Source organism: Idiotropiscis lumnitzeri, chromosome 2 (assembly GCF_059441095.1).
Source record: "Idiotropiscis lumnitzeri isolate Australia: NSW breed Sydney's pygmy pipehorse chromosome 2, RoL_Ilum_1.0, whole genome shotgun sequence".
Classification (NCBI taxonomy): domain Eukaryota; kingdom Metazoa; phylum Chordata; class Actinopteri; order Syngnathiformes; family Syngnathidae; genus Idiotropiscis; species Idiotropiscis lumnitzeri.
In genome coordinates, this window is record NC_142392.1 from 19,773,219 (window position 1) to 19,788,804 (window position 15,586).

A 15,586-nucleotide genomic window follows, 5' to 3' on the forward strand; every position below is an offset into this window, starting at 1 on the left:
AAGATTGTATGGATATAATGTCTGCATATACTAGCAGTGCTTCTCAATTATTTCACGCCCGCCCCTACCAAGAAGAAAAAGATTCGCGCCCCCCACCACCAATTTTTTTTCTGTCTTTGTATATTGAGATTAGATTGTCAATAAAATATCCCTTAACTAACCTACATTGATAAGAAATATAATTTCGAGAACTATTATCGTGAGGATCTCGAAACTCAGTACTCTGTTGTGCATATATTGTTGAGATGACAAATATTTGTCATGTCATGTCATTATCCACACCGCTTATCCTGAACAGGGTCGCGGGAGAGTGCTGGAGCCAATTCCAGCTGACAACGGGCGAAAGGCGCACAACACCCTGAACTGGTCGCCAGCCAGTCACAGGGAAGACATAGACACCGTCACTGAGTGGGAACTGAACCCACGCTGCCTGCACACAACTCAGGCGAGTGTACAGCTCCACCATCAGTGGTGATATTAGGGCTGGGCGATATGACCTAAAATCAATATTGCGATAAATTGGGCAATTTGACCTCAATAACGATAAATGTGCGATAAATTCCCCCTGAGGACCAAAATCAAAATCAATGCAGGAAATGCATATTAACTGCTTTTTTTATTGACCAACTGGTACACATTAGTTTCAATGAAAAATAAAAGTACAAAAATCATTTGAATAAACATTCAAAATAGCTTGCTTTGCATGACTTGAACAATGTCACAAAGAACAGGAGAAAAAGGGTACCTCTCACAAAATCTTTTTCTGCAAATATATTGTGCTGAGATGCTGTAATGCCATTTGCATAGGCCTAAATTTGTGTAAAGGTATCTTGTAAACAATATAAATAATGCCATGTGCAAAGGAGCTAGTCGCCTGTAAACAAAATGCGAACTAAAATGAAAAAAATGTCAATGGAATGCCAGTGCCAAATAAACAAGTGTGCTTCATCAGGAAAATGTGCCGTCTCGAGTGGTGCGCGGTCGCTACTTGTCGTCTATGTCATGCACGGTCAGGCTCAAACAGGGATCCATGTTGCGACTCGACCACAAGTCGGATGTGGATGCAAAATGCTCGACATGTCTACGCTCCCGTCCCGATGTTGTCCATATAAGGAAGTGCTGTTTGCGACAAATATTTCCGTGCCTCTTGTTGGCTACGTTCATGAGGCGTTTAAGTCCTGTGCGCTCCACTGTAGCTCGAGGAGCTCTATCTTAAGCTATATGCTAGGCTATCGCGTCCACCTCTTAGACGTTCTCTCGTATGGTGTCGCCTCCGTTATGGGCTGTTGTCACTTGTCGAACCTTGCTTCTCACTTTGAACTTTTAGCACAAGCTCCAAGTCAACAACATGGTTGTGTTGTGGGTGGTGAAAAAGAAAAGGTTGGGCGCGCTGTTTCGGGTGCTTACGACGCACTTTGTGTTCTTTTGCTCAAACATCGTCTTTATGGAACCCAAAACATTTCCAAACGACAGATGTCGAATTTCTTTTCGGGACAAGCGAGTCAGGAACAATTTCAACGAACATTACGTCGTCTTCAGCCGTGTCAGCTGCTTCTAGATTTGAATCGACAGCTACGACCGCGTCGTCAGTTTTCTTTCTTGTTCAGCTGGGTGGAGTCACGTGACTACAGCCGCTCAAGCCGTCTTACAGGGGCATGAACATAGCTGCAGACTAAAAGGACTTCTTTTTTTTTTAAACACCGAATTAACCAACATGGGCAAAATGATTTTATTAAATTTTGATCACGGTAAATTTTCGGTTTATTGCCCAGCCCTACGAGAATAGCAGCGATCCTTGAAGCTTAAAAAGACAAAAAAAAAAACCTGAAGCAACTGACTCTTCGTGGTAAGATGTAAATGTGATTTAGAAAATGATATATTGAATTTTCAAAGCTCTTTTATTGACACAAGGCCAATGTGATCAGTGCATTGTGTCTGAGTGATGATGATTTTTTTTGTGTTAACATCAAACATGTAAATGAAATTAATTGCATTTGCCTAGAGCAACATTTGTTAACGTTATGCTTTTCAGTCGTCTTTTTAATCGTATTTAATGGAAAAGGTGTGAGAAGAAACTGTGCTTATGAAATCGGTTCCTTCCACAATCATCAATAAAATCACTTGTTCCACTTGCTCAACTGGCCTTCATTACGCCGTGTGAAAAGGTGAAAAACTGAACTAGAAGTTGAACTATAAAAAGAACCAGAAAGAGAAACGCAAATAGTCTCAGTTTCTCTCAAAGGTTTTGGTATGTCAGGAGTTGGCAACTTGATGGCGACTGAAGTCAGCGTTTATTTGTCACCACGGAGGAGATGATCCGCATCACGCAGTTCGTTGCTGCTGCTGTCTTAATTGAACCCTGGAGGTCACCTGCCAGCTTCCCTGAATTTCACCGGCGGATATTCAGCTATCCCACGTCTGACCCCAGATTGTTGTGGAATTTTCAGCAGTTAGGGAAGATCAATGAGATAGTCTGGAAAATAAATGTTCTTTTGAGTCAGTCTGCAGAGTGATCTCAGTGGGAGAAGTGCGTGGGAAGATACTGATGCACACAGGAAGATGAAGATTTATTTGACAGGAACTGTGTAATCTTAAAACAAAAATATATTTTTTCTGCGTTGAGCCCACTTATCAGTCAAGGTCGTGTTGTTTTGGCTTCACAAAGAATCCTCTCGTACAAGAAGCGAAAGGCACTTTCTTCAAAAGCAGGTGGCCACAATAAATAACAAAAACCTTACTTGCAAAATAATTTTCCATAATATTAAGATTGAACAAAATAGTGACACAAATATTGAAAAAGTAACTAACAGTAACATTAAACATTGAATACGAAATTATTACTAAAACAGTTCAATGAATCTTGAAATAAATAATGAATCACCGTAGTTTAATGAATACTGAAACGAATAATGAAATATTTAAGTTAGTTAAGTTATAAACACTGAAACCATTTTTTAAGACTCTAACATTTAGAGAATAAAACAGTGATGTATTTTAATTTAAAATTCGCAACCACGTCGCTGACGAAAAACCCTGTAAAAAGGCAAATATGTTGACATAAAGTTTCACTTTATCATGTCAACTGTTAATAATAGAGAAATACATTTGGAATACTGTCCAACCAACAACATGGTGTCAGATGTGAAAACAAAACCAGCAACAAAAGTAAAATTCAATACATCTCTCAAGTTCATATTTGGGAACTAAAATGTTTGGTCATGTCCATCCGGTTCAAATCGTACGCTTTCCAATGTTTAGAAGAAGATAACAATGATTTGCATCGCAAATGGTGACATCTGTCGGTGAGTTGGTGACAGTGCTCCACAAAGCCAGCAGCCAATCATATCACAGCGGGGTGTGTCCTGTTCTTCCGCTTTCGTGCCGAACAGGAAATCCTTTCTGTGCGACTTTGAAAAACGACGCCATCTTTCATTCGTCTCGTCGAACAAAGAGAAGCTCACGAGTTATCGCCAAGCAAAGACCAAGTGCGGATTTGTTGAGATTGGCGTTTGAAAATGTGTGCTAGAACGACACCCAAGTACAAAGAGGAACTTTGTGGAATAAAAGAAGAGAACGAGCAACATCTTCAACTGCTGGACGAAGTTTGCAACCAGCCTCGTGTTGTGCTACACAAAGCAGGTTTGTACACGTCTTACTCTCATTTGCTTTGTAAAGAACGACTTTCTATCGTCAAAAATATGCATCACAACAGGTTGTTTGGGGAAATCGTTCAAGGTTATTGCCGTTTTAAATGTTGCCTTTTACTTGCCAGTTTGCTGAACATTTGTTTATGCCAAATGAAATCAGTGCAGAAAATAAATGCCAAAGAATAACCATTAGTGGGGGGTAAACTCCGTGTTTTTTTCCCCAGTTTAAAATTTGAACTGATTATTTAACATTTTACATATTCCAGTTGTTATATGTTGTTAAAGAAATTAAGTTTGTCATGTCATCATGTTTCAAAACTATGCTGACAGATGTAGTGTATTTTTATATCCACACTGATAAAAATTTTGGGGCTGATCTACTTAGAAAATGTAAGGTAACCTTTTGCATCACACATTTATGTTTATAAAGCAAGGACAGTGCTTTTTTCATCTACTTAATTTCTTGTGCATAAGAAATCGGTTTTGTAAAGTCTACTTAATTTTACAAGTCAAGTTAGTTTCAATTTTGCAAGTGAAGTCAACTTAATTCTGCAAGTTTAACTACATTACTTCAGTAAATGCAACCTAACTATTCAAGTTAACTTGCTTGCAAAGTTAAGTAGACTTTACTTGCGAAAATAAAACTAACCTGACTTGCAAAGTGATGTGGATTTTACTTGCAAATCTAATTTCTTCCACACAAGAAATGAAGTAGCCTTTACAAAACAATCCTTGCACTATCTACATAAAAATGTGATGCAAAAAGTTACCTTACATTTAGTAAGTAGATCAAGCACACCCTTTTGTGTCATGCTGGGTCTACTTTAAATATTAAGTATGTGACACCTGTTGGGCAATCATCCACTGATCACTCAAAATATGTTTCCACGGCCAAGGGTCAACATGACTATGAATGAATTCCAACAACTGATTAATCAAATAATTGGTAACAATTAAATTATAAACTATTTTTGTAAAGGACAAACAGGCAATCATTAGTTGCGGCCCCAACATTATACATATGAACAACATGTGTCAAACCATGCATGTATATGTGACTTAAGAAATTCCAAGTTTTGTTTTGAATTGAGTTTATATAAGCATATTTATTTGACAAGAAAATATTTTTTGTTATGAACAGTGAGGGTGAAGGTAAGACGTGGCAAAGTTAAATACATTGAAAGGACATGTTCATTCATAATCGATGTTTGTCTAAAAAATTAACTCACCTAATATCCGTTCATCTAACACCAACCAAACATCCATCCTATGCTTGTGGACGTTTTTATTAAATTCTGTTAAAAATAATTATAATTTTGTCACCATTTAAATAGAGAAATCTAAGATCATAAAAGAATGAATGCATGTTCCGTGGAATCTGATTTGTCAACACGGAAAAGCTCTGACTGATGAAAACGTTAAGATATGGTTCAGGAACAGGTCTCTTTGACGGCAAAAGTCTGACTATGGTAAACAATTGATAATTAGACCTCAATGAAGTGATTGTGCAGTTGAAAAAGTTCATATCTTGACTGTGAAAAGCTAAAGTGAGAAACTAGGATTAACTATTTGGCAAACACTAGAACGTATTCAGTCTCGAGGAAGACTGAATACAGTAAAATTGCAATAAAAAGAACAATAAACCAGCCTAGAGTGTTACAATGTCCTGGAAACAAAAGTTTGGGATTGCCCCTGACGGTGAAATTCCTCTCTGAACTCCTCCTTTTTACCCCCGGCAGAAACTCATGAAACAGGGAAACTGATAAGAGATACAATTTTGTTGAAACAGAACATGCAAGGTTAAAGGTCATGTAAAACGGGAAAAAAAACAAAACATCTAATGTTCCATACTTCAGTTTGGCGACGGATGTACTACGGTAATTCAATTAATGGAACGACATTTTGAGATGGAAATGACAGGAATATGATGAATTATCATGTTATGAGGGGACTTTTGAGATAAAGTAAATTGATTTAAATTAAATTAGAAATTTTTAGTCTGCGCATTATCCACTTCAAAGAATACTGACTCATGGGTTGAGGAAAACGGGGTTATATTAGTTCAGTGGTTCTCAATTATTTCCTGTCACGCCCCCCCTACAAAGAAGAAAATAAATTTGCGCCCCCCCACTACAGTTTTTTTTACATTTCGTACTCATGTACATGTTCTTTGTATTATAAATGTTGGATTGTCAATAACATATCCCTTAACAAAGATAAATCGAAAACAAATCTATCATTTTGAGAACGACTATTGTGAGGATCTCGAAACTGCGAATATTGATGGGATGATAAATATTTACTACACGTTTTTGTTTAGTTTTTTTTACTTTATTAACATGAACAAACCAAACAGTTATTAATACGTACATAATATAGAAAAGACAAAAAGAGCCAGGGGGATTTCAAACAAAAATTCTATATAAATAACAAAGCAACAGTTTTAATATGTTGACGATACATTTTTTTTTTATGTTCACAATCTGATTGACGTTGAACCGCTTCGTTGTGATGACGTCAGCCATTTCCGTGTTCCAGCCTGAGAGCGTCTGCTAAATTGCTAACGTAGCCATCGTCTTATTTTGTTCGGATACGTAATGGTTGCAATACAACATTTCTGTTCATAGCTGCTGGCTCTCCGCCCGAGCGCGGTTTGAGTCAGACTTCTTTTAAAAGTTGAGCGTCCATCGAAGCAATTAATTTTAGCGATTAGCGCGCTTAGCGTCTTCTTGCTCGCTCTGCTGCGGCGCAAGATAGCTTGGCGCGGGGCATTTAAGGAGCGGCGAAAGAAATCACTTCAACGAGCGACGGGGCGACGCTTTTTTTTTTTTGTTAATCAGGACTGGGCGACACGTTTTTTTTAAAACCAGTACTGCGTAAACTCTGGGCACAAATAGCTTTGACGAGCTCAAACTCGCATTGTCTGAGATCGCCTTTTTCGGTCTCAAAACCATGCAAAAAAGCATGTTCGCCAGGGTCCCACGCGCCCCCCTCAGCATCACACCGCGCCCCACTATTTGAGAATCACTGTATTAGTTAGTTAGTTAGTTGGCTGCCAGGATGGCCGAGTGGTCTAAGGCGCCGCGTTCAGGACCCAGTCTCCCCAGGAGGCCTGAGTTCGAATCTTGAATTTCCCCATTGTGGGACTAATAAAGGGAATATTATTATTATTATTATTATTATTATTATTTAAAAAGAATAGCTAAATTATAGTTGACGTGTTCATGGGGATTGAATATGAATCATAAACAGAAGACAAAACCAATTGGCATTGGCATTTGTAAAATATGATGAGGGATTAAGTTGGTGAGCTCTTATGGGAGACGGGGCGAGACGCGAATGGATTGAAGCTTCCGCCAGTGACCCGTCCAATAGTGTCACCACCACACAGCTGTGCCGGGTGGCCGTCCTCGAGGGCGTGCGCCTCCCAGTTACTGACATCAAGCGAAACAGTCCGTCAATGAGAAACTGCTAATCAGTATGAGTAGAACCCCCGTTTTTGCATCGATGAAAGAAAATATTGTATTGTATGTAGAATAAGAATTGTTACACTTGCGGGTCCAGGGCGCCAAGAGTGCTAATTCACCCGGAAAAGAAAAAAGAATATGGAAAAAATAAATAAAATAAAACAGAGGGACCAGCTAATGCAGCAGCCGACGCATGCAGCTCCCATTGCGTCTGCTCTTTCCGTTTCCGTTACTCCTGGGCCAGGTTCTGGTGACGCAGTGCCACAGCAGGCTTGTTGTCCGCACCGGCCGGTCAACAAGGTCACGTAACAGAAGTAGGGGTGGTTATAGACATGGGTTGTGAGTGGGACGTTCTTTTGCTGTGGGGTCACTGGGTGATGAGTGGTCCAAACCGAGCCACTTCCTGAAATGTGCCATCCTGTGGTCCAGCGCCATGCCAGTCACAAAGAGCTCCACTAGCACGGGGGCGCCACCGCTACCCCCTCTTCCGACAACGCTTCTATGGCTTCCAAACGCACACTTGACGCACGATTGATGGACAACAGTTTATGATGGTGGAACAAGATATTCCACGCTTTGCAAGCTTCTTCTGCATATCCCAATGAGCAACAATACTGTCAGGCTTGTAGAACTCTTGAGATTGGCTGAGTCACTGCCAAGGACCGAACCCACACCTGTGAAACACTGGAATTCGAGTGGGACTGAATTTCCAGAAGGGACTGAATATGACTGTGCGCTTCCGCCGGGGGAAGCATATGTTGTCCTCCGTTCCAGTCGACTGGGCAGCTCTGAGACCAGGGTCTCCATCCTCCCGCGGGTGGTCCATCCTGTTCCTGCTCTGGTCTGCGCGGTGTAGCCGCCTCCACCCATTCAAACTACCAATTGGTCCTTTGCATTGAACACTGAGTTCTGATTATTTGGTTTGTCAGGATACATTCACCCAAAATCGAGGGTCAAAAGTGCATCTTGCATAAGGATTATGTATTTGTGATGTCTACCGGTGCTGCCTCGCATGTGTGCCTTGCCCCAGAGCAGAGCAAACGGTAAGAATTGTCTATGATCGCTGAGCCACAAATCACATTAACTATCGGTGCGCATCATCATACTAAAGGTTTCGGCCCATTGGTGAAGACGGTTGGAAGAGTTAAATTTAGATGTCGAATACCCCATGTCACTAGCAGGGTGTGGTGTTTCAGCACCCATTGCGAATTCTTCTCTTATGGAACATTTTCCGAGTTTCTCGACACTATGGTAGATAGTGAATGGGTCACTCTGAAGCGAAAGCTCTGTTTGCATCTCTGCCAGAGGGGTCGTGGACACGGGGTCTGACTGATGTTGTGCTCTGCTCCACAGCTTCCCCAATTTGTTTTTGCGATATCTGCGAAAGTTTTTATATTATTGTGAAAGAAATTAAGTTTGTCATGTCATCAGGTTTCAAAACTATGCTTACGGGTTAATAGAAGGTCATAAAAACATGGACCTCTTAAACAGGAAAACGTGAGTTCAGTGGTAACAGAGTTGTGTCTATGCTGGCAGTTGAGCAGGAAGCCACAAAAACAGATGCACGTCTTGAACCGTGTTTAACTGGAAACCGTTTAGCTCGCATTGAACAGAAGTGTGACCCTAACATGTCTTGTAAGCTGAAACCGTTCGAACAACAGGAAGCGTGTGGATGGGTGTGATAGAGTCAAAGTGTTAATGTTTTTTCATTCTTTATGAGTTTGCATATTCAAAATGCTTTGCTGTGCTTCAATAAAACGCTGCACAGGAGCGGGAACGCTTTTCTCTTTGGCGGACTTCTCCTCGCAAGTGACAAAGACAATCTTGGCTGGGTGATTCATTTGTGCAGGCTTGTCTCGTTTTTGGCAAAAACTCTGACGTATCTTGTTCAAGCAATTCCTTACTGAAGGAATTCTGCCTGACTCTAAAAAATGTGCACACTGCGGCGAAAACATCAATGGTGGTTAATCAATTTTAGTGGATAAAACACAAAATATTACGTTTTTAAAAAAAATCAAGTACGTATTGGTCTTATTTATGAACTTTGTACTGGCTTGGTCGGGTGAGAGTCAATGAACCTCGGGTGGCCCTGCACTGTTTTGTGCACGTGTGCATAGTTTCACCCCATCCAATCATTTAAAATACATTTAATGCATCCATCCAGGGTTGCAAGGATCTCATCGGTGAAAAAGCGCATGCTGCAAGGAATACATCTGCATCTTTGGCTTACGATGGGCTTAAAAAGGGAGAACGTCACGACCCCCTTTTCTACCAACAAGCCCAGGATTATTTAATTCTATCTCTAAATGCAAAATGAAATACTTGTAAACATATTTCACTTGAAGGATTCCTATTTTATCGATGACATTATGTTGCGATGGCCCCCAGTGGTCTGCATCAATATGTTAGGGTCCCACAACAGGTGTTCCATCAGACGCACACAATAGCCTGTGTGTGCTAACTTCAGCTCGCTTCCAGAAACATCTGTGACTATGTCCGGAATTAAATCGGGCATCAGCCGCAACATGCTTCCTTTTTAGATGCTCGTTTATCACAGCTGTGCTGCTAAAGGGAGGCTTACATCGTAGGACGTAATTTTGTGAAATGTCCCCATGGTCCGGTCCAAGTTGGGGTCGCACGCATTGCTCCGTGTGCGGCAGGCACAAGTCAAGGTAGCTCGGTAAAAACAATATAAGACAAAGTCGCCGCCTGAACTTTGACTTGACCAAACCAAATTTGTCTTTTTGTGTCCTGCAGACGTCTGTGAAAACGATCTCCGTTCTGTGAAAGAGGAGCCAGACTTGACTCACATCAAAAAGGAGGAGGAGGAGGAGGAGGAGATCAACAAGTCACCAGTGAACGTTCTCCCTATAAAGACTGAAAATGAAAACAAGGATGAGAGTGAGGACAACAGAGGGGCGGAGCCTACAAGCAGCAGTTCAAGTCATCACGTGACAACAGAAGTTGATGAAGACCACTGGGGGCCATCACAAGCACATAAGGAGAACACATTATCAGACGCTCATGTCGATGATGATGATACTAATGATGATGATGATGGGCAAGCCAAAGGTGAAAGGGCATGTCACACTGACTCATTAACTTCAAAGCGGTCTTTAAAAGGACACAGAAAAACACACAGTGGTGAAAAACCTTTTTCTTGTTCAGTTTGTGGGAAATGCTTCTCTCGAAAGTCTCATTTAGTAAGGCACACAAGAACACACAGTGGTGAAAAACCTTTTTCTTGCTCAGTTTGTGGTAAAAGCTTCTCTCAAAATTCAAGTTTAACATATCACATAAGAACACACAGTGGAGAAAAACCTTTTTCCTGCTCAGTTTGTGGCAAAAGCTTCTCTGGAAAGTTTTATTTAACAATCCACACAAGAACGCACAGTGGAGAAAAACCTTTTTCTTGCTCAGTTTGTGGAAAATGCTTCTCTCAAAAGGCAACTTTAACAGAACACGCAAGAACACACACTGGAGAAAAACCTTTTACTTGCTCAGTTTGTGGTAAAAGCTTCTCTCAAAATTCAAGTTTAACAATCCACACAAGAACGCACAGTGGAGAAAAACCTTTTTCCTGCTCAGTGTGTGGTAGACGCTTCTCTGAAAAGTCAAGTTTAACTTGTCACACAAGAACACACAGTGGAGAAAACCCTTTTTCCTGCTCAGTTTGTGGTAAAAGCTTCTCCAATAATTCTCATTTCACAAGGCACACAAGAATACACAGTGGAGAAAAACCTTTTTCCTGCTCAGTTTGTGCCAAGAGGTTCTCTCGAAAGTCGCATTTACGACGCCACACAAGAACACACAGTGGAGACCAGCCATTCAGTTGCAGCGTTTGTGCTAAAAAATTCTTTTCTAAAGAGGGTGCTGAGAGACACAATTGTGCTGGTGAGAATTGCAGCGATCCTTGAAGCTTAAAAAAAAAGACAACAAAAAACTCAAGGAACTGACTCTTTGTGGTAAGATGTAAATATGATTTTGGATAAAATATGATGAATTTAATTTTGAAAAGCTTTTTTTATTGACATTAAGCCAATGTGATCCGTGCCAGAAGAACCATTGTGTCTGAGTGATGATGATATTTTTTGTGTGTTAACATCAAACATGTAAATAAAATTAATTGCCTGTGCCTGGAACAAATATTTGTGAACATTTTGCTTTTCAGTTGTCTTTTTAAACGTACTTAATGGAAAAGGTGTGAGAAGAAACGGTGCTTATGGAATCGGTGCCTTCCACAATCATCAATAAAATGACTTGTTCCACTTGCTCAACTGGCCTTCAATAGGCCGTGAAAAGGTGAAAAACAGAACTCGAAGTTGAACTATAAAAAGAACCAGACAGAAACGCAAATCGTCTCAGTTTCTCTCAAAGGTTTTGGAATGTCAGGAGTTGGCAACATGATGGCGACTGGAGTCAGCGCTGGTTTTCTCGCTGTGTTTGGCTGGCTCGTGTGTGTATGGTCCATTGAACAAAACTCAAACTCTTCAAATATCCCCTCACATACATTTAATATTACACTTTCTGAATAAATTTCTGACTTGCTAAAAACACTTTCTAGGTTGAGCTCTATCAAGCGTTTGGGGTTTGTTGCAAAGCAGAATCTCACTTCGGAAAATGTATCATTTTGTCAAATATACCAAATATTTTTTTTCATGCTGTATTATATTTTTTATATATTGGATTATTTTTATAATGAAATAGGGAAATATTAAAATTGGCAACCACATACAGACTTAATTCAATTAATAAGAAATATAGAAACATTTTATAAATATTGAACTCATTGAGAAGAGTCCTAATATTGAAATATAAAAAATACTTATGTATTAAATTAATTCAATAACCCGACCCCGGATGAGCGGCAGAAAATGGCTGGATGGATGGAATAATTTAAATTGCATACATATTCAAATGAACAAATAAGTTAAGTGTCAGGGTCGCCTTTTGGCGAGGAGGAAGGTGGACCCAAAAGGCGAGGAGGCAGGGAATGGATGTCGTTCAGGGGGTTTATTGAAGGGGTTCAACAAAGGAAGACAACCGGGACGGGAGAAAAATAACAACGGTACTAACGTGACGAACAGAAAAAGGGGGGCGAGGAACAAAAACCGAGGCAAAAGGCTGAGGAAGGCAAACGGGAACGAGGAGGGGAACAAAAGCATGAACATGAACGTGAGCGAAACGTGGTCGTGGCAGTCCGTAACTTGCGGCAATGACCCGACACAGAGTGGTGGGTCTGGGAGGCTTAAATAGTCCGAGTAATTAGGGGAGCAGATGGGAATCAGGTGCGTGATGAGGGTAACGGGGAACAGGTGCGTGGCTGGTGAGGACGAGTGCTGAGGGGAGGCGCTATCACAGCTGACCAAAACAATAACAGAAAACACATGGCGGGAAGGAGGGGACGAAAACAATAACAAAACCGCATGCACATGAAAACAATAACAAAGCCCCTCTCATGCCCGACGCGGATCATGACATTAAGAAATAATCAAGAGTGAAATAAAAAGGTTTAAATTAATATTGATATAATTTAACATTAAAATAATTGAATAAATATTGTAGTATTACATAAACAAGCTTAAATATAAGTTGAAATAAATTTAAAAAAAGTTGTGTATTTTTAAATGGCCTAATTTAGATATGGGAAGTAATTCTCTTTATGAAACTATGAAGGGACTGGAGCTCACAGAAGTGACCAGTCTTGGTTCTGAAGTTCTGATGTAACCAGATACTGCCCTGAGAGAAAATATGCCTGAGCATTGTTAATGGTGGGGGCAATTCTCTCGCCAGGTCGGTGACCTTCCAGGGTATGGAAGTAATTTAAGGTGGTCACTAGTAGACTGGTCGTATCAAAGGGGAGACGCACCTGCTCTCCCTCTGGGGGACTTTTGGAGGGAAATCCCAAAGACTAGCGGGATGGGAATTGCATATGAAACAAGGGAAAATTAGATATTCATGTCCTATTTGGGCATTCCCTGTAAGAAGGGAATGTCTGAGAGGGGGCTTGCACGTTTTTGGGGAGACTTCTTTTGACATCAGCATGTGACGAGAATAAAATCTTTTTCGAACCAGTTCTTTTCCATCACCAATCCAGCCTTGCTCGGCTGCCTCTCCGGAAGGCAGCAAGGACCCAAACATCTGCCAAGTTACAGGATGGAAAGTATACTATGAACTTACCTTTCAAGAAGAAAGATGTCTTCTTACCAAACAATTTTGCTGTGGCCCAGCAACGGTTACAAGGTCTGAAGAAGAAATTTAAGTTTGATCAGCAACTCCATCAAGAATATGTGAAGTCCATGACTAATGTAATCACTTGCAATTATGCAGAACAAGTACCTGACAATCAAAGAGACCTTGATTCAGGAAGAGTTTGGTATATTCCCCATCATGGTGTCCATCATCCCAGAAAGGGAACACTGCGTGTCGTGTTTGACTGTGGTGCCACGTTTAAGGGCTTGTCCCTGAATACGGAGCTGCTGCAAGGGCCCCTTCTCACAAGCACGTTGTGGTCCTCGTCAGCACCCGTGCGGCTGAATTCTGAAGTAGTTGTAGACTAGAAATACTCTTTTTGGGAAGACCAGAGAGCAGGGCATTACAGTAATCTAGGCGGCAGGAAATAAAAGCATGCATCAGCACCTCCGTGTTAGCCTGAGAGAGAAACGGGCGGACTCTGGCTATATTCTTAAGGTGATAAAAACCAATCTTGGTTACATTTTTAATATGAGGAATAAAACTGAGCTCAGAGTCAAAAATGACGCCCAGGTTCTTCACAAATTGTGATGATTTATAATCTTGTAGTTTTGGTAAAAGTTTTTCTCTCTGACCTTCAGGACCAATAACTAAAACCTCTGTTTTGTCCTGATTGAGCTGTAGGAAATTCTCTGCCATCCATGACTTAATATCTAAAATGCAATTTAAAAGGGTATCGATAGGCTTTGTGTCATCCGGAGACACGGCAATATACAGCCGTGTGTCATCAGCGTAGCTGTGGAAGCTGATGCGTGTCGCCTCATGACATCCCCACGAGGAAGCATGTACAGATTAAAAAGTATTGGGCCTAAAATTGAACCTTGGGGAACCCCACATTCAATTTCATGGGTTTTGGCGGAACAGGTATCCATACTTGCAAAGAAACGTCTGCCTGTGAGATAGGAATAAAACCAGTTAAAAGCAGTACCAGAGATGCCCACTAGGTTTTTAAGTCTTTTTAATAAAATGTGATCTACTGTGTCAAACGCGGCACTTAAATCCAGTAGCACCAAAACTGTGAGTTTTTTTGCATCTGCAAAACACCTGAAATCATTTAGAATCCTTAAAAGAGCTGCCTCTGTACTGTGGTTCATTCTAAAACCAGATTGAAATTTCTCTAAAACATTATTTGTATTTAAAAAAATAATATAACTGTAGAAAAACATTTTTTTCTAAAATCTTACTTCAAAACGGTAAGTTGGATACAGGGGTGTAATTATTTAAAACACTGGGCTCTGAATTGCTCTTCTTCAGAAGGGGCTTCACCACCGCCGTTTTAAACGCAGTGGGGAAGACACCCGTCTGAAGAGAGCAATTGACTATATTTAAAATCTGTTCCTCAAAAAAATCCATAAAAAGCTTTTAAAAGTGATGTGGGAATTGGATCTAAAAGGCAGGTTGTTTGATTTACCTGGGAGAAAACTCGACCAAGTGTCCTTGCATCAACCAGGGCAAAACTTTCCAGTGTTTCCTCTGGTAAAAATGACTGTCCAGCGTTAATAGAAGTTACATTTTGATGAGCTAAAAGACTGGATCTTATGTCATCGATTTTACTTCTGAAGTGTTTTGCAAAATTCCTCACAGAAAGCGTCTGTCGCTGTCTGTGAGGACTTTTTAAGATCAGATCTGGTTAAAAGACCGAAGGTGGAGAAGAGATACCTAGGGTTGTTTTTACTAATTGTGATGAGATTTGAGAAGAAAGACATTCTTGCCAGTTTGACTGTTTTATTGTAGGATTTGAGTTGTTGACATAATATTTGGTCATGACCAGGTCCAGGGTGTGTCCTCTGTTGTGAGTTGGCTGTGCGACATGCTGTTTAAATTCAAAATAGTTAAAAAGGTTTAAAAATTCTCTGGACAGTGAGTCCAAGATATTGTCAACGTGCACATTAAAATCGCCAGTTATTAAAATTCTGTTATAAGTGGAATGTAAAATCGATAAGAACTCTGAAAACTCACTCATAAAAGAAGTAGAGTGATGAGGAGGTAGATAAAGTGTGACACAGAGAATAGAAGGACTGCTAAAAACAAAGGCATGGTGTTCAAAAGATAAATACCTGTTAAAAATAGTTTCCTTTGAAATAAGAGTTTAAGTTTTTATAATTGACACAGTCCCGCCTCCTCTTTTACAGTCTCTGGTCGAAAATAAAAAATAAAAATTTGGTGGGCAAGCCTCGGTGAGAGCAACTGGAGCATCTGTACCTAGCCATGTCTCAGATA

The 15,586-nt window shown here is 40.4% G+C and overlaps 1 protein-coding gene across 1 annotated transcript in view; it reads left to right on the plus strand.

Moving 5' to 3' along the window:
- The window catches only part of LOC148341906 (uncharacterized), a 35,598-nt gene extending 24,374 nt beyond the window's left edge, over positions 1-11,224 (plus strand). The window contains exon 3 of the mRNA XM_088287986.1: positions 10,238-11,224. Within this exon, the coding sequence (XP_088144112.1) occupies positions 10,238-11,031 (794 nt within the window). The 3' untranslated portion in view covers positions 11,032-11,224. The remainder of the gene's footprint in view (positions 1-10,237) is intronic.
- Positions 11,225-15,586: the final 4,362 nt, after the last annotated feature.